The sequence below is a fragment of the Hemitrygon akajei genome, chromosome 3 (genome assembly GCF_048418815.1).
Source record: "Hemitrygon akajei chromosome 3, sHemAka1.3, whole genome shotgun sequence".
NCBI classification, from domain to species: domain Eukaryota; kingdom Metazoa; phylum Chordata; class Chondrichthyes; order Myliobatiformes; family Dasyatidae; genus Hemitrygon; species Hemitrygon akajei.
Genome location: NC_133126.1, coordinates 14,047,074 through 14,073,125, shown reverse-complemented (window position 1 = coordinate 14,073,125; position 26,052 = coordinate 14,047,074). Strand labels below are relative to the sequence as shown.

The following is a 26,052-nucleotide window of genomic DNA, read 5'->3' as shown; positions in this document are numbered from 1 at the left end:
TTAAGAAGCATTTGGACAGGTCCATGGAGAGGAGGGGCTTAGAGGGACATGGGCCGACACAGGAAATCGGGACTAGCTGAGAGATCGTCATGGTCAGCACAGATCCATTGGGCTGAAGGGCCAGAGTTCATGCTGTAATGCTCTACAACTCTATGACTTTAAGTCTTGCTACACAATCATTGAATTGTTAGATTCTGAATGCAGTGATTTTGTCTTGTGAAAATAAGTTTGTGGGGAGGGTAACAGAGTTGTGGAGTTACACTGCACGAAAACAGATCCTTTGTCCGTGCCGAGCAAGTTGCTGACTTGAGCCAGCCCAGTTTTCCAGTGTTTGACCCATATTGCACTAGCCCTTTCCTATCCACATACCTGTCCACGTGCCTTTTAATTGTGCCGGCCTCTACAGCTTCCTCCAGGAGCTCCTTCTATAAATTCACCACCCTCTTGTGTGAAATAGGTTGTTCGTCAGCGTCTTTTTCAAATCCTTCCCCTGTCACCTTAAACCAATGTCCACTAATGTAGCGGTTACTTGAAAACAAGTCAAAACCGCTGCGAGACTAGGCCAGGGTAATTGACAGGCTTCCAAATAGCAATTGTCCAAATAATAAAAAGCTACGTTCAATCCTTTATTGTGAAACCAGCAAAGGTGAGTGACCTTATAGCAATAAAAACTAAAGAAACCAAACAGCATTCCAATTAGTGAAGTTAGCATACTTAAGCAATATCAGAATTAATGTTCTATATGTATTTAAGGTAATACGCAATACTAAACAGTCAACGTAAAAGTATCATTCCCTGAAAACAACACACACAAAATGCTGGCCAGACAGCATTTGCCGGATTCAAAAAGGATTCGTCAGGATTCAAAAAGGGTCTCGGCCCGAAACGTCGACAGCGCTTCTCCCTATAGATGCTGCCTGGCCTGCTGTGTTCCACCAGCATTTTGTGTGTGTTGTTGTTTGAATTTCCAGCATCTGCAGATTTCCTCCTGTTAGTATCATTCCCTGGTTGCCTCTAACTCTCAGCTGGACTAAACTGAACTAACTAATACCAAGTGAGAATACTCAACGATACTCACCCCAAACCGCATGATGGATTACCATAATAAATGCACCACAAAATACAATACAAACAGAAAGTAGAATACAGACATGAATGCTACAACTAACTTTAGATTGAGCTGAGGATGGCTGAGGGAGTTGACATAAATAGGTGCTGGGAGGATAGTGCCCCTGGAAGGGGGTCAGGAATCAGATACTCACCTCAGAATAAAGAACATGCTACCGTGGCCAAGGGGGAGCAACTTCTTCACTCAGAGGGCAGTGAATCTTTAAAATTCTTGAACCCAAATGCTGTAGATGTTGAAGGATTATTTTCAAAGCTACGACTTTGAGATGCTGAAGGAATCACGGGTAATTGATACTCGGGGTTTAACTTCTGTCAGGGTAAATGCAAGCAGGCATTTTTTCCACTGAGGTTGGGTGGGATGACAACCAGAGGTCATTCATTGGTTAAGGGTGTAAGGTGAATCGTTTAAGGGGAACATGAGGGGAAGCTTCCTCACTCAGACGGTCACTCCCATTTTAAAAGCAAAACTATTGATGTGGTTGTTCGGTACATCTGTTTGTTGCCCTGCTATATCCAAAAGAATTAAGTGCCCAGTGACAGGTTTCACAGAATCAGGTTTGATATCAGTGTCATGTGTTGTAAAATTGTTTTTTTGTGTGGTAGCAGTATATTGCAATACATATTAATAAAAATAACTATAAATGACACTAAGTTATATATTTCTCACCCGTGTGTGTTTGCGCATTTTTTCCCACAATCTCGGGTCCTCTACCGGAGGCCTGGGAACTTGAGCGTTCGGCGCAGTGTCCTCGCCGTTCCTAGTAGTGTGCTCTTCTGGACCAAGATCTCAGATGTTGTTCCGAGAATTTGTTGGAGCCACTCTTCCAGTCACTGCTCCAAGTTCTCCTATCACCTCTGGAATTACTCTGTCTTTCACCTTCCATGTCTTTTCTATTTGCTCTTTCAAGCCCATATATTTCTCCTGCTTCCATATTCTTTCTTCCTGATGTTACTGTCATTTGGGATTGTTGCATCTATTACTGTTGCTTTCTTCTGTTCCTTCTCCAGTATTACAATGTCTGGCTGGTTGGCCAGTATCTGCTTACCAGCCTGTATTTGGGAGTCCCACAGGATCTTATCTCTGTCATTCTCCACTACCTGCTCGGGTGTTTCCCATTTGGAATTGAGAGAGTCCAATCCATACTCAGCGCAGATGTTCCCGTACACAATTCCTGCAGCTTGGTTGTGCTGTTCAGTGTATGCTGTCCCTGCCTAAATCTTACACCCTGCTACTATGTGCTGGATGGTTTCAGTGGATGCCTTGTACAGTCTGCATCGTGGGTCTTGTCTGGTGTGATAGACCCCTGCTTCTATTGCCCCTGTCCTTGTGCAGCCATGAACAGCGCCTCTGTGCTGTCCCTCAGCCCTGCCATTTCCAGCCATTGGTAGGACTTTCTTCTGTCAGCCACCTCTGATATCTGGTGATGGTACATCCCGTGCAGTGGCATGTCCTGCCATGGCCTCTGGTCCTCTGGCTCTGCTTCACCCACTTCCATTTCCATGTCCCTGCCTGCTGTCTGAGGTATTCTCCTAGCAGGTCATCTTCCTGACATACTCATGGTGTTTCGCATTTCTTCCAGGACTGTGACCTTGACATTTCCAAGTCCCTGTCCTTCTTTATTCTGGCAGATGTACAGTCGCTCAACGTTGAACTTTGGGTGGAATCCTCCATGTATTGCTAGTAGTTTCCAGATCTTGATGTCAGTGGCTTCCAGTTCGTTCCTTGGGCAGCACACCGTTGTGGCTGGGTATCTGATGACTGGTAGGGTGAATGTGTTGATGGCTCTGATCTCGTTCTTCCCATTCAGCTGGATTTTTAGGACCCGTCTCACTCTTATAAAATTATATTCAATAAAGTAGTGCAAAGAGAGTAAAACTTTCTAAAATAACAAGGTAGTAAAAATGGATTCATTTTCCATCCAAAATTCTGATGGTGGTGGGGAAGAAGCTGCTTCTAAAGCACTGAGAGTGTGTCTTCAGACTTCTGTACCTCCTCCTTGATGGTAGCAATGAGAAGAGGGCATGTGATGGGGGTCCTTAATGACGGATGCTGCCTTTTTGAGGCATCGCCTTTTGAGTTTAATGCTCCATACGTCTTACTATAGAGATCCCGCTCTTAAAGACTGTAAAAAAATGCAGGTGCTAGCTGGTAGTGCTCGGTAGCTAAGGAAAGCACACTAGCCTGACCGGGGGTGTATGAGTTGGAGAGGGTGCAGAGGAAAGTTGGGACCAGGAGCTGGATGTCTGGTGAAAATGCGAAGATCGGCCAAAAGGGGGAGCTGCGAACCAACAGTTCAGTCCCATTCACCCTCGTCTGGAGACGCCGAGGTCTCACGGTGCGTTCACGGGACAGAACTGGGGGAAAAAGGCAGGAGAGGAATTCTAATCCTGGTCAGACTGGACCGTCGTTTACACCAGCCCTGCCACTTTTGTTTGCTTCGTGCCTAAGACTACATAGGTGTGAGTGTTGGCGTGTTATTGAGATCGTTCGATAAAATCGGGTGGGAGGGGGTTTAAGTTATGTTCAAACTGGGTCCTGTGTTCATCGAACGTCCAGATGTGTCCACTCGCCTTAGGTTCAGTTGTAAACTTATTAGAATCAAATCACTTTCCAAAACCAGCCTAAGCATTGACTTGAAATCGCCACCCCCCCACCTCCTTATCCCTATTGGTCCACCTGTGGTCATTCACAACCCAAGGGGCTTAGCCAAATATAGTAGGATTCATAACCACCTAAACTCTCCGTACATCCCTGTCCAAGGGAGATGACTTCATGATATGGCATCCTCCAACAAGTGTCTTTCATGACAAGCATTCAAACAGAGGAGCTTCTGAAAGTTACCTGGCAAGCTATCAAAATCAGATCAAGTTTATTATCACTGACAGAAGTTTTCTACTTTGTGCCAGCAGTATAGTGCATGACAATTAAAAGTTGCTAAAAGGCTACTGTCCTCCAAGCGGACCACATCCTTGCCAAGGTTTGGAGGCATGTGTGCCTCAATGGGCTATGTTGGCTGGAGTCAGATCTTCATGCTTTTGTCTTGGTAAGGGTCACCCATGCCTAAAAGGTCAAAGGGTAGAGGCCTGAATCAGTGTGATCCACCGGCCCTCCCAGTTTGGGGGTTCTGCTCAGGGCTAACGATGCTGATGGGTAAAAGAAAATTGCTGTGGAAACGGCAATGAAGAACCCTTCTACCTCTGCATGCGATGGTATTCCTGAGTTTCCAGCCAGGAATTGCACGACTGACAGAGCAGAAAACCGAGAGGAAGCTACTGACATAATGAAGGAAGGCCTGAACCCTGCTAGAGGTGGAGGACCTTCGTTGCTGCCCTAAATGCCAGAGGCATTACAGGCAGTAAGTAATAAGTCACCGTGAACATATAATTAAATAATGCAAAGAGGAATAGTGAGGTAGGTTCCTGGGTTCATGAACCTTTCAGAAGTCTGAAGGCAGAGGGGAGAAGCTGTTCCTGAAACATCAAGTGTGTCTTTTCATGCTCCTGTCCCTCCTCCCTGGTGGTAGTAATGAAAGGAGGGCACACCTTGATTGGTGAGGGTCCTTAATGATGGATGCTGCATTCCTGAGGCACCACCTTTTGAAGATGTCCTCGATAAGGGGGAGGATTTTGCCCGTGACAGAGCTGGCTGAGTCTTTAACCCTCTGTAGCCTCTTTTGAAGGGTTTATGCAAATTGGGATATTGCATGGGATTAAAAAAACTGGGGAAAAAAACAAAAAGATTTCCTGTACAGCTTTTTCAGATGTTACTGCTAGACCATTTTATATGTGAAGATCATGGGACACGAAGGATTGATTTTCTCAATATATTGCAGCCCTGTTGTGAAGGAAGAATCTTTTGCAGAGACGTTGAGTACCGTGTTTTACTAAAAATAGCTCTCAATATTTTTCTGTTAAAAGTACTGTCTCCAGTGAGCTGAGGAAGTGGGGAGGAGACATGTAAAACAGGTTATTTGTCATCCCTGTCGTTTGTCACTGACTTATAACCTGGTTGTCCTTTTGATCCTGAGCTGAGCTGCAAAACCGCTAAGCCCTGTCCATTCCACTCCCTTCCATCTCTGCAGCCTTGCTGCCTCTTCCCTCATTCCCCCTTTTGTTTAAATAAAAGGAGCAACGCCCACCAGATATTGCCTATCCCCAGTTGCCCCAGAATGAAGGAGGTCAGATTTGCATTTGGAATCACATACATCGGACCAGTAAAGGATGACCTCATTCATTCCCTGAAGGATAAGAATAAACTTGCTGGAATTTTTTACAACAATCCATACTTAGTGAGATTAACTTTTTTTAAAAAATTTGATCTTTATTTAATTGTTTGAAGTTGAATTCCCCAGCTGCCATTATGGGTTTTTTGAACTCATGTCTCTGCAGAGCTCTGACCTCTAGTTCTGTAGCATAACCACTGTAGTACTGTACCCATGGGCTCTCTTAATGAACCTGAAGCCCACACTTATATCGGCCCATCATTTACATCTCTGGCATTCTTCGTGGCAATGTATCTGCCTCCACCCCCACCCCTGGCAGCATGTTCCACACACCCACCACTCTCGGTGTAAAAAAATTACCTCTGACATCTCCAACTATCACCTTAAAATTGTTCCCCTTCGTATTTGCCATTTATACCTTAGGAAAATAGTCGCTGGCTGTCCACTTTATCTATACTTCTTATCATCTTGTACACCTCTATCAAGTCACTTCTCATTCTCCATCACTCCATTCTTGCTCAAACTATCCTCAAAAGACCTTAGTTTTGATCCATTAAATCTGCCTCTTTTCCTATGCAGCAGAAACCCTTCCTAACCCTTCTGAACTCCCACACTGACCCCTGCACCACATTCTACCTTACACATGCTCTCTAGAAAAGATTTCATTTTGGGCAATCTTTTTTCTGGTGCCTTTTCAAACTCTACCTTAGCAACCTTTACAAAGCCACCATACAGATACCAAAACGCCAGGATTCGCATGGTAACCTTTACCGTGATGAAACATTCTAAGCTGCTTTGCTGGTGAGAGAGAGCAGGTCAGGCATGAGTGGGAAATCAGGTGCTGTAACACAAAGCCTCAAACGCTTTCACACGAAGTGTCAGAGACTGCCATAATGTGCCATTGCACAAAGTCAGAAAGGACAAAGAATTCCAATATGTTCACAGATTTCTCTGCTTTAAAGAAAACACATTTCCTCCAGATGGCAACTTCCTCTGGGTTATATTGTACAGAATTCCGATGCTTCATTGAAAGAAAAATGGCCAAACATTATTTACTGAACCAACTGCTGGTTGGCTGTCTAATCAAACTAAGAAGTAACATCTGAGTTTGTCCTTAATCATGTTTACTACTTTCCAGTGCTGGGCAATGAACAAAAACCTAAAGCTTCATCATGACAGACATAACTGTGCCCAATCCATTGAAGGAATAGTGGAAGATGTTCAATATTGGAGTCCTTCTAGGCTGTAAGATCCTGACAACCCAAATACCCTATGGTTATCAGAGGAGGTTCAATATAGTCTTATATGTGACTTCTGCATCACTTATTCTGACAAGGAAAGGCTGCATTTGTATAGCAACTTTCTCAACCCCGGGACATGTATTTATTTATTTAGAGATACAGCTTGGAATATGCAAACCAGGACAGAGCAAGCTATTGCCCATGCAGTGGGCTCCCCCTCCCGATGCAGCAGACGAATCCAACGGAACGGTGGACACCGATACAGTCCGGCACCAGCGGCGCTGCAGGAGTTGCCAGTCAGCACTGAACTCAACGTAGGACTGCCGTAGAGACTCCAGCTCCAGACTTTCCCTCAGGGTTTACTCCCGAAACCTTCCCCATGAGTGGGTATAGCCGCAAGGCAGCGGAGGTTTGAGATCAGAGATTTCCTTCACCAAGATGAGCTGCCAACAATGGCTACTGTCTCTATGCCCAAAACATCATTCAGGGCACATACAAAACTTGTAATAAGTAATAATACGTTACTGAGTGATGTGTGTTTTCTCATACCTGGGCAGTTGTATCTATGAGGCAAATTCTGTTTATATATTTCTGTGTGAGAATAAATGTTTTGTATTTTGGGTGGTTTGCCAGACAACAGTGTGGAGTTGGTCACGTTCAATGATTTAAACAGCAGTCTGTCCATTAGACTGATTTACAAGCAAACCATATGAAGACAGGACAAATGGAGAATAAGGAAGAAGAGGGCAGCAGTTAACCCCATTCCTCATCCAGCAAAGGTGGTGTTGCTTTTGTTGGGGACATTGGCTGCTGCTGTGGAAATCATCCACTCTGAGCTGGTTGTATTGGAACAGAGAGGAATCCAGCAGAGGTAAATCCGGCATCTATGGGGGGGGGGGAGGAGAGGAATTGTCATTATTTCCTTTGGGAAAGTATTGACAGTTCCCTTGCCCCCCCCCCCCCCACACACAGATGCTGCTTGACCTACTGAGCTCCCCCAGCAGAGCGTTTGTTGCTCCAGATTCCAGCATCTGCAGGCTCTTGTGTCTCCACAAATCACGTCACCCCAGAGCAAAGCTGTCTGGTTACAGAAAACGATGTCCTTCGCATTTTACATGTTCTCACCCAATACAGGTGATTTAAAAATCTATATATTTTGCTTTGTGTCCAGACCCACAGTATGATTGAGTCATGACTGCCCCCTGAAATAGTTTCCTTGACTCAAGGGACAATTAGCCTTGGACAATAAGTTATCATTGCAACAATGTCCACACTCTGTGAAACAATAAATATTGGTGGTTGATAGCACTTAACCTAGTACTATGTGTGTGTTAAGTCAGCAAGGAGGAGGTACAGGAGTATGAAGACGCATATGCTCCACGTTTTAGGAGCAGCTTCTTCCCTTCCACCATCAGATTTTTGAATGGTCCATTAACCCATAAACTATTTTTTGCTCTCATCTCTAGCACTATATAGATATATATCTGGTGCAAGAAAAAATATATTAAATGGATAAGAATAGATAAGAATCTACATAAATATAAAACTAAAACATCATTATAAGGATAAACAGTATATATAGTTAATATATCATTTTATAAGTATATATGTATTTGTGTGTGTGTGTGTGTGTGTGTGTGTGTGTGTGTGTGTGATAATAGACCTGATTCGGATTCCGAAGGAAGATAATGGCTGGACGAGGAGAATAAAATTCTGTATCATCGTCTCCTAAGGTAATTTTCCTGCTCATACTTCAAACGGCTTTCTCCTTCTGCACCGCTCTCCTGCTACATAACCTGCTGCTGCTACCGTAAACTGAAGAGAACTTCTGAGTGGGAAGCAATAGTTTTAATGCATGAGGGCCTATTAATTGTACAAGGACACTGCAAGAGAACGGCACCAAAACATATTGTAATTATACAGAGAATAATAGGTACCTGGGGGTGAGTTACCAGGCTGTAACCCAATTAAGGGGCTTGGATGACATCATAAATCATTACAATGAAACCTGAGCAATTGGTAAACAGATTCGGAAGCCTGAGATCAGGTTACAGCCTTTTAAAGATTTTTCTTTTAATTTATTTAGAAAATATATACATTATAGGTGTGCTGTCAGCATCAGCTGAGTTGCTATGGGCTGGCAATGTTCTTCAGTGAGCACCGTTGGACATTAATGAGCTCACGTGACTCTTCGAATAATATTACCAACTCCTTATGATGTAATTACATCTTCATGTGACTGACAGAAGGGTATTACAAGGTTTCCCATTTAAAATAGGTTGTAATTTTATTTGTTACAGAGGTGGTATCATAATTGCTTTATTCTTCTGCAGCGTTGGAATAGCAGAATGAATTGAGAAGGTTGTTTTGTTTCTGCTTATTTCGCTAATGGTCTATCTGTTGTAGAGATTTACCAGGATAAATAGTGCACGGGGCTGGCGGGTGAGTTATTCGCAAGTGTTAGAACGATTTTCTCATCTGGGACGCGTCGCTCCCCCCTACGTCCAGTGAGAACCCTTTTGCAATCGAGGACGGCCTGAAATATCTTTATTGGCTCTTTTGCCCCGAGTTCCAGAGAACTTACTTTTGGTTTTAAAATGTTGATGCTGGAGACGTTAGTGTGTAAATGTTTTGGCAAACTAAGTGTCCAAACACGGTGTAAAATCACAGGTAACACACCCCTGGCGTGTGATGAAACTGAGCGATCCCCGGGGAAAGGCAAAACCAGGTAATCCCTCCAAGGAAGCAGAATTTTCCAATGGAAAGCGCTGCTCTTAAAGTGGTATCGTTCCCAAGAGGATTGTTAGTCTCCGCGGGGATTCCTGTCACCGACACGCACGCGGTTGCGGTAATTTAACTATTAACGGGAAACTATTTTCAGAAAGTGAAATCTGCCTGAAAGGTTTTTAAAGTGAGAACGGAAGAGGTTAGAGAGGGAAGAGCTAGTTATTGAGTAAATAGTCAAGTTTTCAGCCCGCTAAGCGCGTGATGCAGACGGGATGAATGGTGACGAGCCCCTGGAACAGCCCGCGTTCCGTAAACAAACTCACTTCACTCCATTCTCGTGTCACACATCTAAGCTCTCATACCGCCCACTGTCAAGGCTGATTGATATGCACGCTCCTTCAGGATAGGACGATGTCCGCTTGTCAACTCCTCCCCCCCCCCCCCCCCCACCTTGTCGGTCTGTCTCTCTCTATCTATCTGTCTGTCTTTCTGTCTCCCTCTAAGTCAGTCTGTCTGTCTCTCTCTCCTTCGCTTCTTTCCCTTTAACGTTCACATTTTCTTCAATATAGTCCTCTCATTGCAGAGAATGGCGGCGAGTGAACGGGAAAAACTTTGTTAATCGGATTTTTTTAAAATCTCAGCACAAGCACAACACTTGATTCAATGAGAAGTTTGTACGAGCCTGTTGTACTTTAATCACACGGATATGTAGGGTCTAACCAACAGGACTTCACGTGACTCAGCCGCTCGGGGTCAGCGTGAATTAGCAGAAACGATGTGTCAATGGTTTAGAAAAAACGATTTCTGTAGTTCTTGAATTCTTGTCGGCACAATCACAGTAGCCACAATGAATCGGAAAGACCAGCCCGTGTGTAAACAGTGTTTAGTGAGTGAATCTGCGTGGCAAGTGTTGGTGCCAATACAAATTTCCAAACTGTTACAAAAATAACCAAGTAGAAAGCGGAGGAGAAAATTCCAATGCATTGCGCCAAAACTTCCAGAATGAATACTTCTACAATGTATTTACAGCTTTAAAACATTACCCATGACGATCAAATTGGGCTCCCGGTATCAGCTTCAATGCCGCCGCAAATTAGCTTGTGTTTATGCGTCTGCAGTGGGCTGTGATTGACTGGGTGACTATGTGCAATCTGAACCGCTTACCGGCGTTTATTCTCTTTGTTGCTGAAACTGGGCCGAAACGCTGGAAAAAAAAAGAGCATCCCCCAGACAAATTTTCTTTTTTGTTTAGATTTATCCTCAGTGGCTGACTTTCTGTCAGACACGTGAGCCTTAGTTTATGTGTTCGTTTATGTTGGAAGGAAAGATATTTAAACAAGGAAGCGGCTACCAGTGTGCAGCCGTTCCCATTTAATCTGAGAGGGACCTCTAATTTATGTTTTAGGTTCATTGATTTAAACGGAGAATGATGTCTGTACTAAGCTACACCCTTGCCACATTGCGCCACGGGACCTGGACGCCCGAGACCAACTCCAGGATAGAGCTTAGAAAGTGAAGCCCTTCTCAAAGGTTTGCAAAAGGTTTCTGTCATTCTAATTAAATACATATATACTTCAGGATATGTATTGGGTTTTTTTCTAGGGGGAGGGCGTCCATCGGTTGGGACGAGGTTACCCTTTTTGTTATTAGTTATCAAACCATCTGAAACTCCGCGACCATATGGCGTGGAGACAGGCTGGTTCTCCTGGAAGCAGCAGCTTTCGACCCGCACTCTCAAATCAATGCACACTCACTCACAAACACGCGCAAAACAGAATGGAAATTAGAAGTAACCCTTTACTTAGAGAGACAATTGCTTCCTCGCAAATTGTTTGAAACTTCACTTCGGGTCCCTGGTGTACTTCGATGGTGTATACTCTGATTAGGGGGCCATTGTTTTTACGTAACTATATTTTACTGCCAACATACTCTGCTTTGGGAACTTAAAAAAACGGATAAAGTTTTCAAAATAGCCTCATTGCCCTCACGTAATCCCGCCCTCCAAAAATGCCCTGAGGAAGAATCATAGAATGAAAACTGATGCGAACAGTGTCTGCGAAAAATAAACATTTAAAACAATTATTCCTCTAATAAATTGGCAAATATGCAGTGCTGGGGTTGAACGGGGAATGTTGCACTGCATCGCAGCGAAGTGAATGAACGTATTAACATAAGCATTTGCAAACCAAAGCCCCCCCCCCCAGAAGAAAACAGCTAATTGTATTTAGTTAGAACGTTGGTCACAATGTTGTTGTTACTCTAGCTATTTTTCATTGCGTCGGTTCGCCTGTGTCTATTGTCTCTGTATGGATACCTCACAACATGAAATGTGTGTGTGTGTGTGTGTGTGTGTGTGTGTGTGTGTGTGTGTGTGTGTGTGTGTGTGTGTGTGTGTGTGTGTGTGTGTGTGTGTGTGTGTGTGTGCCGGTTGACAGAATCCCCAAATCGATCATATAACGGGACTGGACGCCAGAGAAAGTAACCTGGACAAGGTGAGGAACGCCATTTCTGCACCCACACCCTCCCTTCCTTCCGGGGGGGGGGGAACAGTTCATTGATTAGTACACCAGAAACCAATCCTAGTCAATTTTCCCCATTCCTATTTTGGATTTGGGGCTTCCCAATTCGGCATCAAGTGCTGTAATTGCTCCCGTACCCACGGACCCGTTCTTTTTCCAGCAAAACCCATAATAAAAGTCAAGACACTCTAAATCAGAAAGGGTTCCAACGAAGAAACTCAGGGTGCGTCCATCATTTTATTAAAATCTCCAAACTCCCCCCCCACCCATCCCTCGAGTCAACTGCAGTGTTGCCACGGATAGTGTAGGGGCCTCTCGCTTCATCAAGGTGAGTGGCATCTCCACTTTTTCGCGCTAGGTTCGCAGGAATTTTCGTAGAGCGAGTTTGGGCAGCGGCCACTCGGTAGTTGCAGCGTTTGTTAATCCTCGTGGAGTGATATCAAACATACACCCTCCAACACCCCCGGGGTCCTTGCCCCGATCTGGTTTTAACAGCGAAAGGACCCCCCCCCCCCAACAATCTCTTACATCTTTGTTTCAGGCGAGTTTTGTGGAGTCGCATCTTCTGCTGAACCCGTCTTGTTGCGGTGACGAGGGAAGTTCAAACGCAGCGATCAAGTTTAAAGCTGCTTAAACTTTCCAAGTTTTTATACATTTGTGGTCGAAGGGTATTTGGAAATGAGAGATCAGATATTGTGTCAGCGGGGGGGGGGGGGGGGGTGCTGCTGAATGAAATCACAGTACAAACCCAAATCAGGATAGTGGATATATAATACAGTTAAAAATACCTTTGTGGGTTTCCGTAGCGAAATGTCATTGATATATAGGTATTTCAAAACAATTCTCACATTGTTTCCCGGGGAAATTTGTTTATAGTTGATCGCAGAGAAACTCGCCCGTCCAGTGTGAGTGTGTTACTGAAATCCCGCTGAATGTTCCACTTACACGGCCTGGCGCCCTTAATGTAACAAGTAAAGTTATTTTACAGGGACGCTTTCAACCCACCCCTCTTTTCACTGAACCATGTCAGTAGATGTGAAGCCAAGTGGCCAAGAACTTCGTCAAAATTGTAAAGTTTGCCTTAGGTGAGGTAGATGGGGTCCGGCAGGGTTATCTGCGGTGCCCGCCACCGAAGATGCGGTCGCTAAAGTTGGATTGACCGCATTTGGAGACGGAAAGAGGTCCAGAATTAAAGGAGAGCAAACGGGGTTAGAGAGCTGGAACTGCTGATATTCTGTGAAGGAATTTGAAGGGGGTGGGGGAACAAGGATAGGAACTGAATATTCTGTCATTACTTAACACTGTCCAGTGCAAGTTAGCAAACGCATGGCTGGGATGAGAGAGGGTTAGCGCGCTTTTAGTGCAGATCAACGGGAATGGGGGGCAGAAATAGTGAGGGCAAAGAACCGACATGTCCAGGGCTGTCAAAAGTACGGATGAGACGGCCGGACAGAGAAATAGTGCAATAAATAGCAGGAAAATCTGGCGGCAGCTAACGTGCCAATTTGCAACGCACGCGTTGGTCCAACGTCCTTTAATCTGAATTGGATTCCGAAAAAGGAGCCCCGCTGCCAGAGGTAACCTGCTTTACCTGAGAGAGAGAGAGAGAGAGAGAGAGAGAGAGAGAGAGAGAGAGAGAGAGAGAGAGAGAGAGAGAGACAGACAGACAGACAGACAGACAGACAGACAGACAGACAGACAGAGAGAGACAGAGAGAGAGAGAGAGAGAGAGAGAGAGAGAGCATATGTTAAACGCCGTAGCTCTAAAACCTGACAAGCCCAATGCTAACTTAAACAGCTGTTGCCAATTCTGCAGGGCACAAGTTAGATGCATGGCATCTCGCAGTGTGTCTCCCTGTCAGTTTTAGTAGTCTATTTAATTGTTGGAAAGATAGGAGAGGATGGGAGGCGAGGAGAATATTTCCTACTCAGAAAAAAAGAAAAACAACTGCAACAAAATGCAGATGTGAGGAATCAGTACTCATTCGAGCGACGTGTAACCGGCTTCTGCGTGTGGGACTGAAGCTTCCCACCCCCCAGCCTCTTTACCTTTCTGATTGCAGGTGGGAAAAGGAACGCACATTTAGTACAATGCAGCTAATTTATGTTACAACTCTCATTTTAACAGATTCACTTGATGCTGCTAAGACAGATCACAGATTTGTGCTGCTTTGAATTTAATGTATGATAGAATTTATTGCAAATAAAATTCGCTGTCATTGGCAAAATAAGAGTCATAATAAACAAAAACATATTAAAAACACACACACACATAGACACGCGCGTATATGAAAATACTATTGAAAGCGAGGAGCCTGGTAACTAATTCAAAAATCCCAGGACTCCTGTCTAGCGGGTCTGATTAAGCTGTTATTTATTTACCGCTCTTCTTTAAGTTCCCTCCTCAGGTGTGAGCTTGGCATAGTTTGGGATAGTCCCAGGTGTGTGCTCGGCATCGTGCGCGATGGTCCCCGTGGGTGGGGAACAGAAGTAAAGAGGGTGCGGAGGGGAGCGTTGGAACAGTCGAGTCCAGAGTTGAAACAACAGGGAAGAGAGTGGCAGGCAGAGAAATGTGTTATAAATAGCAGGCAGCTTTGGTCGGAACTAACTTGGGCTAGTTTTATAGTCTAGTTTGAAACCCCCGCTATATTGGAGGAACGTCAAAAAGTAAACCCTGTGCCCGTTTTAATATCTTTGAATGTTTCTTAAGAAAACAACGGTGATGGGAAGCTGCAAAATAGGTCACTTGTTTGGAAAGGGCGCAGCCTGTCTGAGATCATACCTCCAGTGGGTGAGCTGCTAATCATATTTCTGCTATTTCCGCACCATCTTCAGAGGCAGCAGCATCGGTCCCTCGGGCTTCTGCTGAGGAGGAGATGCAGTCTGGCTAACTAGGAAGGGAGTGGGGTTGACATCCCCCCTCTGTGAACTTCTTCTTGACAAACAAGAGCCCTTCACTTGGACACTTTCCCTTGGCCAGCCGAACAAGGTCCAGCTCTCGCATGTGGGCAAAACTCAGACACCAGTTGTCCCGTGGGTCAGGCATGCAGGGCTGGTGGTGAGGAATACCTTACCTCGTCCATCCTCACTTCTTCCTCGAGCTCGGCTTCAATCCCTGCTCCTGCAGAAGCTCACATAGGAGATGTTGTGTGGTACCAGTGTTATGGGGGTGGGGGGTGGTGGGGGCGGGAGAAGCCGCTACCTTACCTTAAGCAAGCTACTTTCTACAATTTGGCATTGGCAGGAAGGAGTGAGGGACTGATAACAACAAATATATCGGCTGGAAGTGAGGAGACAGCAATTACTTATATTTATGTGCCATTTAAATACCTTACAATTAAATTGCTTCCGCTTTTTTTTTTGGTTCCTCTAAATAATGCTGTCAACGGCTACACATGAAACGTAGTAAAGTTAAATGATATCATTACACACACACAGACACACACGTGTGTGTCTGTGTGTGTGTGTGTGTGTGTGTGTGTGTGTGAGTGTGACGGAACTCTTTCATTTAAAATCATTTAGTCCGACAGCTGAATGCAAAACGTCGCTATGCCAGGTACTAGCGGATCAGCAGCTCCTGATTGGGGATTGATTTGTGTGAGAGAGATTATACTTATGTAATAATCTAACAAATATGTTCTGGTGTTAATCATTCTCACCTCTGCTAACGAAATACACTTCACCAGCAACGCAGCGTACAATGCGTGCCGGTGAGTCCCTCGCTATTAAAATATTTACTGGTCTTAAAAAAAACTCGAACTTCCGAAATAAAATCATTAAGTTTTGCAGAGAGCCCTCCTCCTCTAAATATAAGCGATTCAAATATTATTTTATTTTAAAAAAATAATGAAAGGTTGGCGATTTTATTTCAAAGGGAAGTTGAGATCCAAAATGCGAGTGGGGGTTATCTGTAGATAATACTGATCAATACTGACGTGCGCGGGGCTTTGTATACCAAAACTATATTGTGTCAGGGGCTGCATTTTCTTTTGCTACTTATCACGGATGTGCCCGGCGAGGAAGAGGCGATGAGACCTTCCATATTCCGCCTAAACATCATTTCCCCTCCCCACCATAACTGATAACGTGCGCGGTGTTTTCTTTCCCCCCCTCTCCTCTTCTCTACTGAATACACGCCTGGATATGGTTCGTGTTAATTCATAAAGACTGTCTGAACCAAAGGCAGATCATCTCTTGCTGTCATTTCTGTGAACTGAAAAAATAAAACTCTTTCACAGAAAAATAAATACATTGGAATCTGATCACAGTTCCCGCGCCGCTTTGGGGCGGAATTATGCGCAAGGGTTGATCGCGGCTGAACGAATGTTTCACTATTTGCCTTATGCTCCTTAAGAACAACATTTCGCGGGGGGGGGGGGGTGATTGCCCATAAAAAAAACACAGATTTCAGTAAGTGGTTGATATTTCATCTGTGCCCATTCCAAAGGGATGAAAAGCATGAACAGGGGTTCAATGTCACAGGGGCAGAAGATGTTGAAGTGCCCCCCACGTTATATGTGGCTTATTTCTTAAAACGGGTAATAACAAAATACGTCAAACATTGAAATAAGCAGTTGCTGCCAACTCTACAATACTCAGATCAGCCCGAATGCATTCATAACGCGTGAGTCACTGTCAGTACAATACGCTCCGTCGCTAGTAAATAGAGCGGTGCAGTTCCGTCTCCTTAAGAGACTGGGAACATAGCAATGAGTAGCTTCGCAGGTTAACCCGTGTGTGCGTGTTTTCAGCATAGCAGATGGATGAATACGTTCCAGCACTCCCCACCCCCGCCGCTCTTTAAGTAGTTACACCTAATTGAAATAGACTATTAAAAAAAAATAAAACACAAAAGAATTATTAGACGGCATTCGCCTCGCACGCCGCTGGGGCGAGAGAGAGTCCACCTTAACTTTCAGAATACAACGGGGATTAATGTAAAGTTAGCAGTGAATTGAAAGCGGTATTTGTGGTCAGATCTGAAACAAATGAAACTTGCAACAAAGTTTCCAGTAAATGCAAAATAAAAATAAAGTATTTATTCCACATCTCCCCCCCTCCAAAAATAAATGTCTTGAAATACAGAGTCTTGATGCAAACACATCTTTGCATCAGGTCCCGCCTGTGTTTGTTGTGCGAGAGCGAGCGAGAGAGCGAGAGAGCGAGAGAGCGAGAGGAGCGAGAGATAGAGAGAGAGAGAGAGTGAGTGAGTGCGTGCGTGTGTGTGAGAGAGAGAGATTGTGTGTGTATGTGTGTGGGGGAGATCGTATGTGAGAGGGAGAAAGATGTGTGTGTGAGAGAGAGAGAGAGAGAGAGAGAGAGAGAGAGAGAGAGATCGTGTGTGTATGTGTGTGTGTAGGAGAGAGAGAGAGAGAGAGAGAGAGAGAGGCGGAGAGAGAGATGGAGAGAGACGATTGAGTGAGTGAGTGAATGAGAGGCTCGCTGTCTACACTGTGATGCCTCTGCCAGTAGTAGCCCTCATTGAGCTGGCGGCCAATTCACCGCCTTGACGTTCAAGTTCGCGGGCGCGTCACGTCCGCACTTGAACTTGAATGTGTTTGTGTGTGTGTGTGTGTGTGTGTGTATGTGTGTGTGTGTGTGTGTGTGTGTGTGTATGTGTGTGTGTGTGTGTGTGTGTGTTTGCTGCTGTAATGTGTATGTGTGTGTGGTAGCAGCTCTCTCTCTCTCTTCCCCCTCTCTCTCTCTCTCTCTCTCTCTTCCCCTCTCTCTCTCTCTCTCTCTCTTCTCTCTCTCTCTCTCTCTCTCTTCTCTCTCCTCTCTCTCTCTCTCTCTCTCTCTCTCTCTCTTCTGACGGCTATCCCACAATCCATCTCCATCCGCCATCTTTGCATTATTTCCAATTTATTTTCTGTCAGGGGCTCTGATGAAGATATTTTTCTCTGGAGTCTCCGTCTTTCCGCTCCAGATGTGACCGACTATGTCTCGCCGCAAGCAAGGCAACCCTCAGCATTTAAGTAAAAGGGAATTTTCGCGTAAGTAACAAAAAAACCCACACAGACGAAAGAAATCTACCTCATTGCAAAATAAAATAGATTTATTTTAATAATATGCATATATTTAAATAATATTTCAGCCTGTAGATATTGTTATTTGGGGTTGCTTCTCTTTTAAAGGGAAATTTAAGGTGCAGTTGCACACTTTGCCTCTAATAGTCGGGATGACAACAAAACATTCAGAGTTTTAATTCTGCAGAGTTAGTTTTTAAATCGATTTGAAGGAAATTAATTGCGCTTTAATATATTTCAGAAAGATTTTTTAAAAATATGCAATCTTTTTATGCCTTTGGAGCTTTGTATGCGGATCTTTGTGTGTAGCAACTGGATGTCGCTTTACAATTTTTGCTTTAGTTACAATTTTTCCCTCTCCTCCGTGTTTTTATAATTTGTAATTTTGCTGAAAACAACCCCCTCCAAAAAAAAAGTTTGTGCAGTTGAGAGTTGGAGCTATCCTTTTTGCATGGATCATTGTGCGGGTGCCCGCTTTTCCGTTGTACTGTTTATTTTTGTAGCTTTTTTTTGGGAGGGTGTTTTAAAAAAAAAGAAAATGTTTGAAAACTTGCAAGTGGCGCGTGAGCGGGGCTGCCCAGCGCGAGACAGTGGATGGAACGCGGCGATCGCAACGTTCGAAACGTGGCCAAATAAGGAGAAAGTCGGAATATTTATGATTTTTATTCTGCTAAAATTTAAATAAATATATTCTTCTCCCTCCCCGAAAAAGAAATAGCATAAATCCATTTCGCTGCGGAGGCAGCCAGCGAGGTAACCCCTCCAAACAAGCGATCTGTTTCTTATTGTTAGCCTGAAATTCTGGAGATTATAATTTTCCTCTCCCCAAAATAATTGCGATTGCATTTCTTCTTTCCAACCAAAAATGTTTCTTATTTTTGCTGCTGGTTGTATGCGTCTCCGTGCTGAGGTTGGAATCTCATTTATTTTTTTGTTGAAGATCGGTTGCATATTTTTTGCAAACTGGATAAAGGTAAATGTATTTAGATACGATTGGAGAATGCTTCTTGTTTGTAGATATTAAAATTGTTTGAATGGAAGCACTGTTTAAATAGGGGATAAATCCAAGACGTTCTGCTATTTATTGTGTGTATTTTTCACTAAAAGAATATAGAATAGTCACTCTTGCTTTACGCTTCCGTCTTTATGTTGTTATAAAGCGCAGACTTCTTATTTGAGAGCTCAGTAACTCGCTGTAAAGGTAGACGAGTCTGAGGCTTTGCAGTTCTTAATTTTCTTTTGACAGCGCGATGTTTTGCTGGGGAGGGGGAGATAGGGAGGAAAATTAGGAATTTGTCCCTTGAAAACGATTCCGGCCCTATTCAGCGAATGCATTTCAGCGATAAATAAACGATTTGGAAATCGGAAGCCACGTTTTCTCCGCTCTAAGTTTCATTTATTTAAATACACATTTGTGGGATTAGCTATTTCTCTACCCCCCCCCTCCCCCGCCCAAACTTGCTCTTCCCTCGTTGTCAATCCCGAGCTCGGGAATACCAGAAGGAATCTGGCGCTCTCCCTCCTTTTCCAATACCTTTCGCCCGTGACAGAGATTTGCAGTACAGTACCCCCGCCGCTGTACTTGAGCCCATTTGCCCAGTGTATTCGCGACCTGCAACTTGCATCGGTGCTCCTGAGCACCGCGGACCCCGAGCACAGCGATTCGTGCGGAGTGCAGTGCTTTACCGATTGAATCTTAACCCTGCCGCTTTGTCGGAGAGTCCGAGTGCAGCGTGTGCTTCGGGGAGGGTGTGTGTGTGTGTGTGTGTGTGTGGGGGGGGGGGGGGTTGAAGAATTGGAAATATTTTAAATACGGGTTCCAATGTGCAAGGTGTGCGTTTTTTTTTTTGCACGAGTTTATACTTTGCAATGGAAACGTGTTTTTTTGTGTGTGAATACAACGTTAAAGCATCCTGCGCGCGGTCTGGCGGGGAAGGTTACTGAACGGCTGCGGAGATGGAGCATTAGACATTGAACTTGGGTTTGCACCAGGTCTGAGTTGGACTCCTGCCTGTCTTTGTTTTTGCATAAAGAGCTGGGGGGTTGGGGCATAGTGTGCGCGTTAGCAAGTCTAAAATTTCCATTTTTTGAGAATAACAACAATCGGGGGCCTTCGCGCACAATTTATGATGCATCCCTTTTCTTTGCCGAAACGAATCCTAAGCAGAACAGGATGATTAAGATTTTCGATTTTCGGTCGCGTTTTAGACAGTTGCAATTCTATCTATTAAACTTTGTCCAGGGCTCTAACTTAAAGCGCGTGTCCCGCGCTGGGGATCGGCAGCGACGCGCGGCTACCGCTAAGGGGCGCTCCAAGTCAACTCATCACTGTGTTACAGCTTCTTCTGATCCATTGACCAGGGCTGTTACCTGTCTGACCATCATACATAAATAATGCACCTCTAGATCTATACAACACTCGCCGTTGGACTTATTTTCAATGCAACATATTCTTTTTATATTTTTATTCAAAAAAGACTACCTGTTTTTGCATTTTGCCTGCTGTTACTATACAGTAGCAACCTCTGAAACATAATGCTAGTTCTGTTAAACCAAAACACTCTGTTCAGAGGAACTTGGATCATTCCAGACAGAGGTTATAATTAAAATAATGGATTGAAACGTTCCCAAGAAATATGTTGGTATTGTTATTCTTATTTGAATTAATTTCAAAGGTTTTCAGCACCTGATAATGAATATGGAAGAGTGTAACTGTCGTTCTGTTTGAAAAAAGATCTCTGTGTGTGGTGGGCAGAGAAATATTTGTCGTATTTACAGAGATACTTTGTGCTGCTTCATTGATGTGGTTTTGTTTTTTAATTGTACATCGTCTGTGCGAGGGAGAAATCTTTTGAAGGTGATAAAAAATATGAATTTTCTCTTCAGCGCTGGTGAGGAATTGAGGCAGGAAGGGATTGTCTTCTTGTTTGGCTGGCTCCAGGGAGGATCAGACCCCAGGCCAGCGATGAGCAGGGAACGATCAGGGGTGCCCTTTCCACATCTCAGCCTTCCGTCACTGGTTTTTCGTGCTTATAAAACCCGGAATATAACAAAAAGTGCCTTAAGCAAGTTATTTAGAAATAAATTAATGCAGAGAGGATACACTCAGCAGGTTGTACACACGTCAATGAGTAAGGTTAGATGAATATCATCATTTTCTTCCAAAAGTGACAGCAGATGTGGGAATTGATTAATGATAGAACAGCCACCAAGAGGATATTTGCCATTTTTTGAGTCTTCTGATATTAAATATCATAGATTTTATTTTGCGTATGAAATGCAGAATATTTTTATTGAGCTGGTGTCACCACTCTGCGTTGTAGTGTGCATATGTAAAATATATGTCACTGGCCTAGATTTATACGACGGCTTCCCCCCCCCCCCCCCCCCCACACACACACTCGTATTATTTAGCAGAAAATAAATACGACTTCTCCGGTCTCACAAATCTGTTTGTTGCTGCCGTTCTGTTGGAGGCTTTTGGTGCCCATTAATAAGCCTTGAAAATATGTTTAAGTCCTTTCAAGTGACGGAAAAAACGAAATTGTACCCGTGAAATAATGAGGCTTCCTGTAATTCGGTGACAGCGCAAGGTTGTTGAACTTTGAGGGACTGTCTGTGCAGAGCAGTACAATGTTACACTCCTGTCGCTACAGAGGCTGGGGGAGGCAGATGAATCAGAGTATTCCTCATCGTGCTTTTGTTTCCCAACCTCGCGCCGTTCCTCCATCTCTCCCTATCGTTCTCACTCTCTCTTTCCTGCTCCTCCCCTCCCCCCCCCGCACCCCTGTTGTACCCCATTAACGTAGAAACGTGCTTGTACATATTTTATCACAAACACAACCTAAAAATTATTTATTAAAATAATTATTTATTATTAAAACCTGCTGGTGGCCGGGAGGTAGAAGCGGTTTCCGCAAAAGGATCGTGCACGCCACCACTTGTGACACTTTCTCTGTTAAAGTGGCATTTCTTATTTGGAATGGAGGGAATGTTAGACTCGATCGATATTTCAGCAGCGGTCCCATCCTCTGCACTTGAGGAGTTACAGCCTGTTGGCTGTCTGTGAATCTACACATAGTTCTGAAAGCAAATTGGGGAGGGTAGTGATGTACGTGTCTGACCCTTCCCCTCCTACCTGCTTCCCCTCCCAAAGAATAATTACCCAGCCAATCATCACCGACTGAGTGAGTTAACAAACACGAGGAGTGAACCCAAATTGGGGCATAAAATGACACTGAATTAGGCAGGAAGTTGGGGCAGCATTTTTTGTCCAGATTTATGATTATCAGCGACATTGTTCGAGAGCAGGCCTTTGCACTTCAGGCTTTGTTTTTGGCGGATTTCCGTTGAAGCGTAGATCATCCAGCAAAAAGAAAATATCTGCACCACCCTTCACTCAGATTGCCGACTGTAAAGTGCAGATAAATGCAAGGAAAAGGGGACACCTCCCGCCTTCTGCCTCCCTCTGCCTAGCATGTCCCGCAGGATTTCAAATAAAATATATGTATTTTTAAATCTTTCTGCTTGGCTGGGATATATCAGCAGCTAATATGATGGCTGTGCCAATTTTTTTTTGGCGTAATCTGAAATAATTTATCAATGCAAATGTATAATGCATTTTTTCTTTATATAGAGAGACGCATTCATAGATACACACACTAGTAAAATTTCTTTATTAAGTCGGGGTTATATCTACGTAAACATGTGTGTTACATTAGGAAGGTTTTCCCCACATAGATTCAAAAAATTACTATGCCGAATCTGTACAGGCAGAAATATAATCTGCTTGTGTCATTCAAATAAAGTTATTATATAATAGAATTCAATTCTTTCATAAATGAAGAGAGACACACAAACTACATTAACAGTATAGGATGCAACATGTGTGAATATTATAATTATTTATAATAATGATGGGTTATATCATTGGGTTTTATATATGTTAATGGCTGAGTTGTGAGATGACTTTATCTAAAAGATGGCTCTCCTTTCTCCCTCTCTTCCCCACTCTCTCTGTCTGGTCCCACACGAAGCAGAGGCTAACCATGTGGAGGCAGCGAGCACGGACGAGGAGGATGCGTCCATGGCGGGCCCCGCTGGCGGAGACCACGACCTGCTGACCTGCGGCCAGTGCCAGGCTCACTTCCCGCTGGCTGACATCCTCATCTTCATCGAGCACAAGAAGAAGCAGTGCAGCGCGGCGGCCGGCTGCTTTGACAAGGCAGTGGATAAACGCAGTCCCTCGCCTCCTCACCCGGAGCCCAGGAGGGTGTCTGAACCCGTCGAGATTGGCATCCAAGTCACCCCCGAGGAAGATGATCGGCTGCTAACACCCACGAAAGGAATTTGCCCCAAGCAGGAAAACCTTGCTGGAGGTAGTGTGTCAGATACCCCTCAGTGAGGTGATAATTGGCTTCTTGCGTGTGCATGTAGGTGTGTGTGCACGTGCACGAGTGTGCGCGCGCGTGTATGTGTGTGTGCGTGCGCGTGCACGTGTGTGTGCGTGTGCTCGCGTGCGTGCTCTTGTACTCTGTGACGTGAGTGCAGCCACAACAATACCACGCCACAGTTGAGAGATCAAGGCAGAGTTTGGTTAAAAGTTTTCCTAAGGTTTTCTTCAAACTACCACTTTGTGAGTGATCCACTCTCGATACGACATGGGGGGGATGTGGTAGAGGGTAAACACACCTGTGCACAAACTGCTTTGGCACTCTCTCATCGTTACTGTGTGTAGCACGCCTCACCTGTACGTACACATCCTAGCTCGCGCGTGCACATGCACGCATTTTCTCCGCAGGCTGCCCTCTTGATACCTTTGTGTGCCTTTATTATAAGCATTGATGTTTTAGTTATGGTTCCCCACTGTTGCTCCAGAAAGTGTCTGGGATGTATTGACACTGCTGACTATGATGTTAAGAAGAGATTGCTTTAATCATGAATAGTGCTGATATTTTACTCTCTTGTTTTGAAAACGGTGTTCTGGAATATTGTGCAAGATACCTGCTTTATTGTGTTGGCTAGTTTATGTCTTTGGAGGGAAATCATATTTGTCTTGTCACCCTGACACAGGGAAGAGTAGGAACTGATTTTTGTTTAAGAGTAACGATTCTCATTTTGTGCCTGGATTCCAGAAGGGACTTCTTTCCCTGATTTCTAGAAAGGAGCCCTTTACCTTTTGCCCAGGAAGTCAGCTTTGCCTAACCCAGAAAGAAGGCTTACCTTTATTCAACAAAGGAACCCACGCAGGCAAAATGAAAGTTAAGGGCGGAGGCAGCGTGGTTTGGATTTCCTTGTTGACGTTGTTTATAGGGGCTGATTTTTATACTGCACATGTGTGTGTTTTTACTTCACTGCTCAGTTGTGTAGGGGCTACTGAGCTGTATGGGAAACTATCTAAACAAATACTAAGTTGTGTAATGGGTTCAGTGAAATTATATCTGCATTAAAAACAAAGCTCTTCAAGATTGGAGTTTGGATGAACCGAGGAAGCTGAATGTGGACGTTCCGGTAGTTTTCCCTGTAGGACACAGTGGTATCCTGACCTGCTATTCCCTCATGATGACGGGGTGCAAATCTCAGAACCCCTTTCTCCTGCAGACTTCACCAGAGGGTCTGCTGCGGTTCATGACGATGGCTCCGCACCATCTACCCGAGGGTATTCCGAGTCTGAATGCTTGGCTTGTACCTGTCCCAGCAGGCGTAATGACGGCATCTGAGAAGCGTGTTATTTAAATTGTCCCGTGACAGCAAGTGAGATCTGGGAGAGTTGCTGGCTTCATGTTGTTGGGTCGTTTGATCAGTGTTCAGCGTTTCCCCGGAGCTTCTGTGGGTGTATCTGTGTTTATCTGTGCATGCGTGCGTGTGTATGTACATGCACATGCTTGCATGCACACCTATCCATGTGCGTGAATTCAGGGTTTGTATATTTTCTGTCCTGTGTGCTGCTTAATCGTAAATCTCCAGAATAAGTGTTTGCAGTGCATTTCTGTGATCTCTTAATGTTATTTAAAAAAGCATTATTGCTGGTGCTGGCATACTTTTGGAATCAGAATCAGGTTTAATATCATCGGTGAATGTCATGAAACCGAAGAAATATAAGAAATAAACAAAGTGGATTCTGTTAATTGGGACACATCAAAACCAGTGCATTTTGACCCAATTAAGCGGCTACCCCAATTACCTGACGTTCCATGGAAATAGTTAAAAGGTATATAAAGGACAAACTGAAAAACAAATTATGTATTTAAATAACGTACAGAACAAATTAGAACATTACTAATACTGTTACAGTGCTGTAGAACTGTATTAATTCTTAATATTTATCAATGGAGAAATTCATCCACATTGTGTTCTTTTGATTGTAAATGAACAAAATCAGTGCAAACACCTAGTGCATAGGATTGACTTCATACAATGCTGTGGGTGATTTCATCCTTCAAATCTTCATTTTCATTGTAACGTTCAGGATGATTATTGATACCGTAAAATTCTTCATCATTCTTAACTTGTTGAAGTAGTGAAATCGGTACATTTTCACTTCCAGACATTTCTGACATCTCCAAGCCTGGAAGCTTGAAACCGCAGTGAGCAAAACAGTTCCAAATTGTCGTTCTGTTTGTTTCCCACTATCAATGACAGAAATCACTGCTTTTTTAAGCACAAGTGCACGCAACTGTTGTCATTTTAAACTGTCTGCTCTAAGCATGCTGTAGCATTTAATGGCCACACAAGTGCGCGTGACTGACACTAGTTAGAACCTGTTCAGCGACAATCTCCTGTCCCATTTAAGTGGCATCGTGTCTCCAATAAACAAAGGGTACCCTGGCAATTCTCTTGATTTGTTTTTGTTCTTAAAGAGTTGTCCCAAGAATTCTGAAAGTATTTTTAAGAAAAGAGAGAGAGAGAGAGAGGGAGAATGAGAATGAATTAACCAATGGCCCAATTAACTGGAATCCACTGTGTATAAAATTTACAGAAGTAATGCAAAAAGAGAGCAAAAAATCGTGAAGTAATGTACATGGGTTCATTGTTTTTATAAATAAAAAGGTTTAAAAGCTTTCGTATGCAGAGAACTGTTTTATTTTAGCATTTAAACATTTTCAGGATGTAAATGACTTGGAGGAAAATGTTGAAGAATTCAGTTTTGTTTCGGTGATTGCCCGTGTGGTGAAGTGTCTTTTGGACC

At 43.9% G+C, this 26,052-nt stretch overlaps 1 protein-coding gene across 4 annotated transcripts in view; it reads left to right on the top strand.

Moving 5' to 3' along the window:
- The first annotated feature begins 17,650 nt into the window (after positions 1 to 17,650).
- Positions 17,651 to 26,052, top strand: part of bcl11ba (BCL11 transcription factor B a) — a 189,778-nt gene continuing 181,376 nt past the window's right edge. For 2 of the 4 annotated variants that reach the window (XR_012098158.1, XM_073039201.1), the window contains exons 1-2: positions 17,651 to 17,831; positions 22,901 to 23,242. Coding sequence is in view for 1 of the 4 variants with exons in the window: in XM_073039201.1 (XP_072895302.1) it covers positions 17,777 to 17,831; positions 22,901 to 23,242 (397 nt within the window). In the remaining 3 variants the exon portion in view is untranslated. The remainder of the gene's footprint in view (positions 17,832 to 22,900; positions 23,243 to 26,052) is intronic. The other 2 variants (XR_012098159.1, XR_012098160.1) reach the window with 2 other exon arrangements.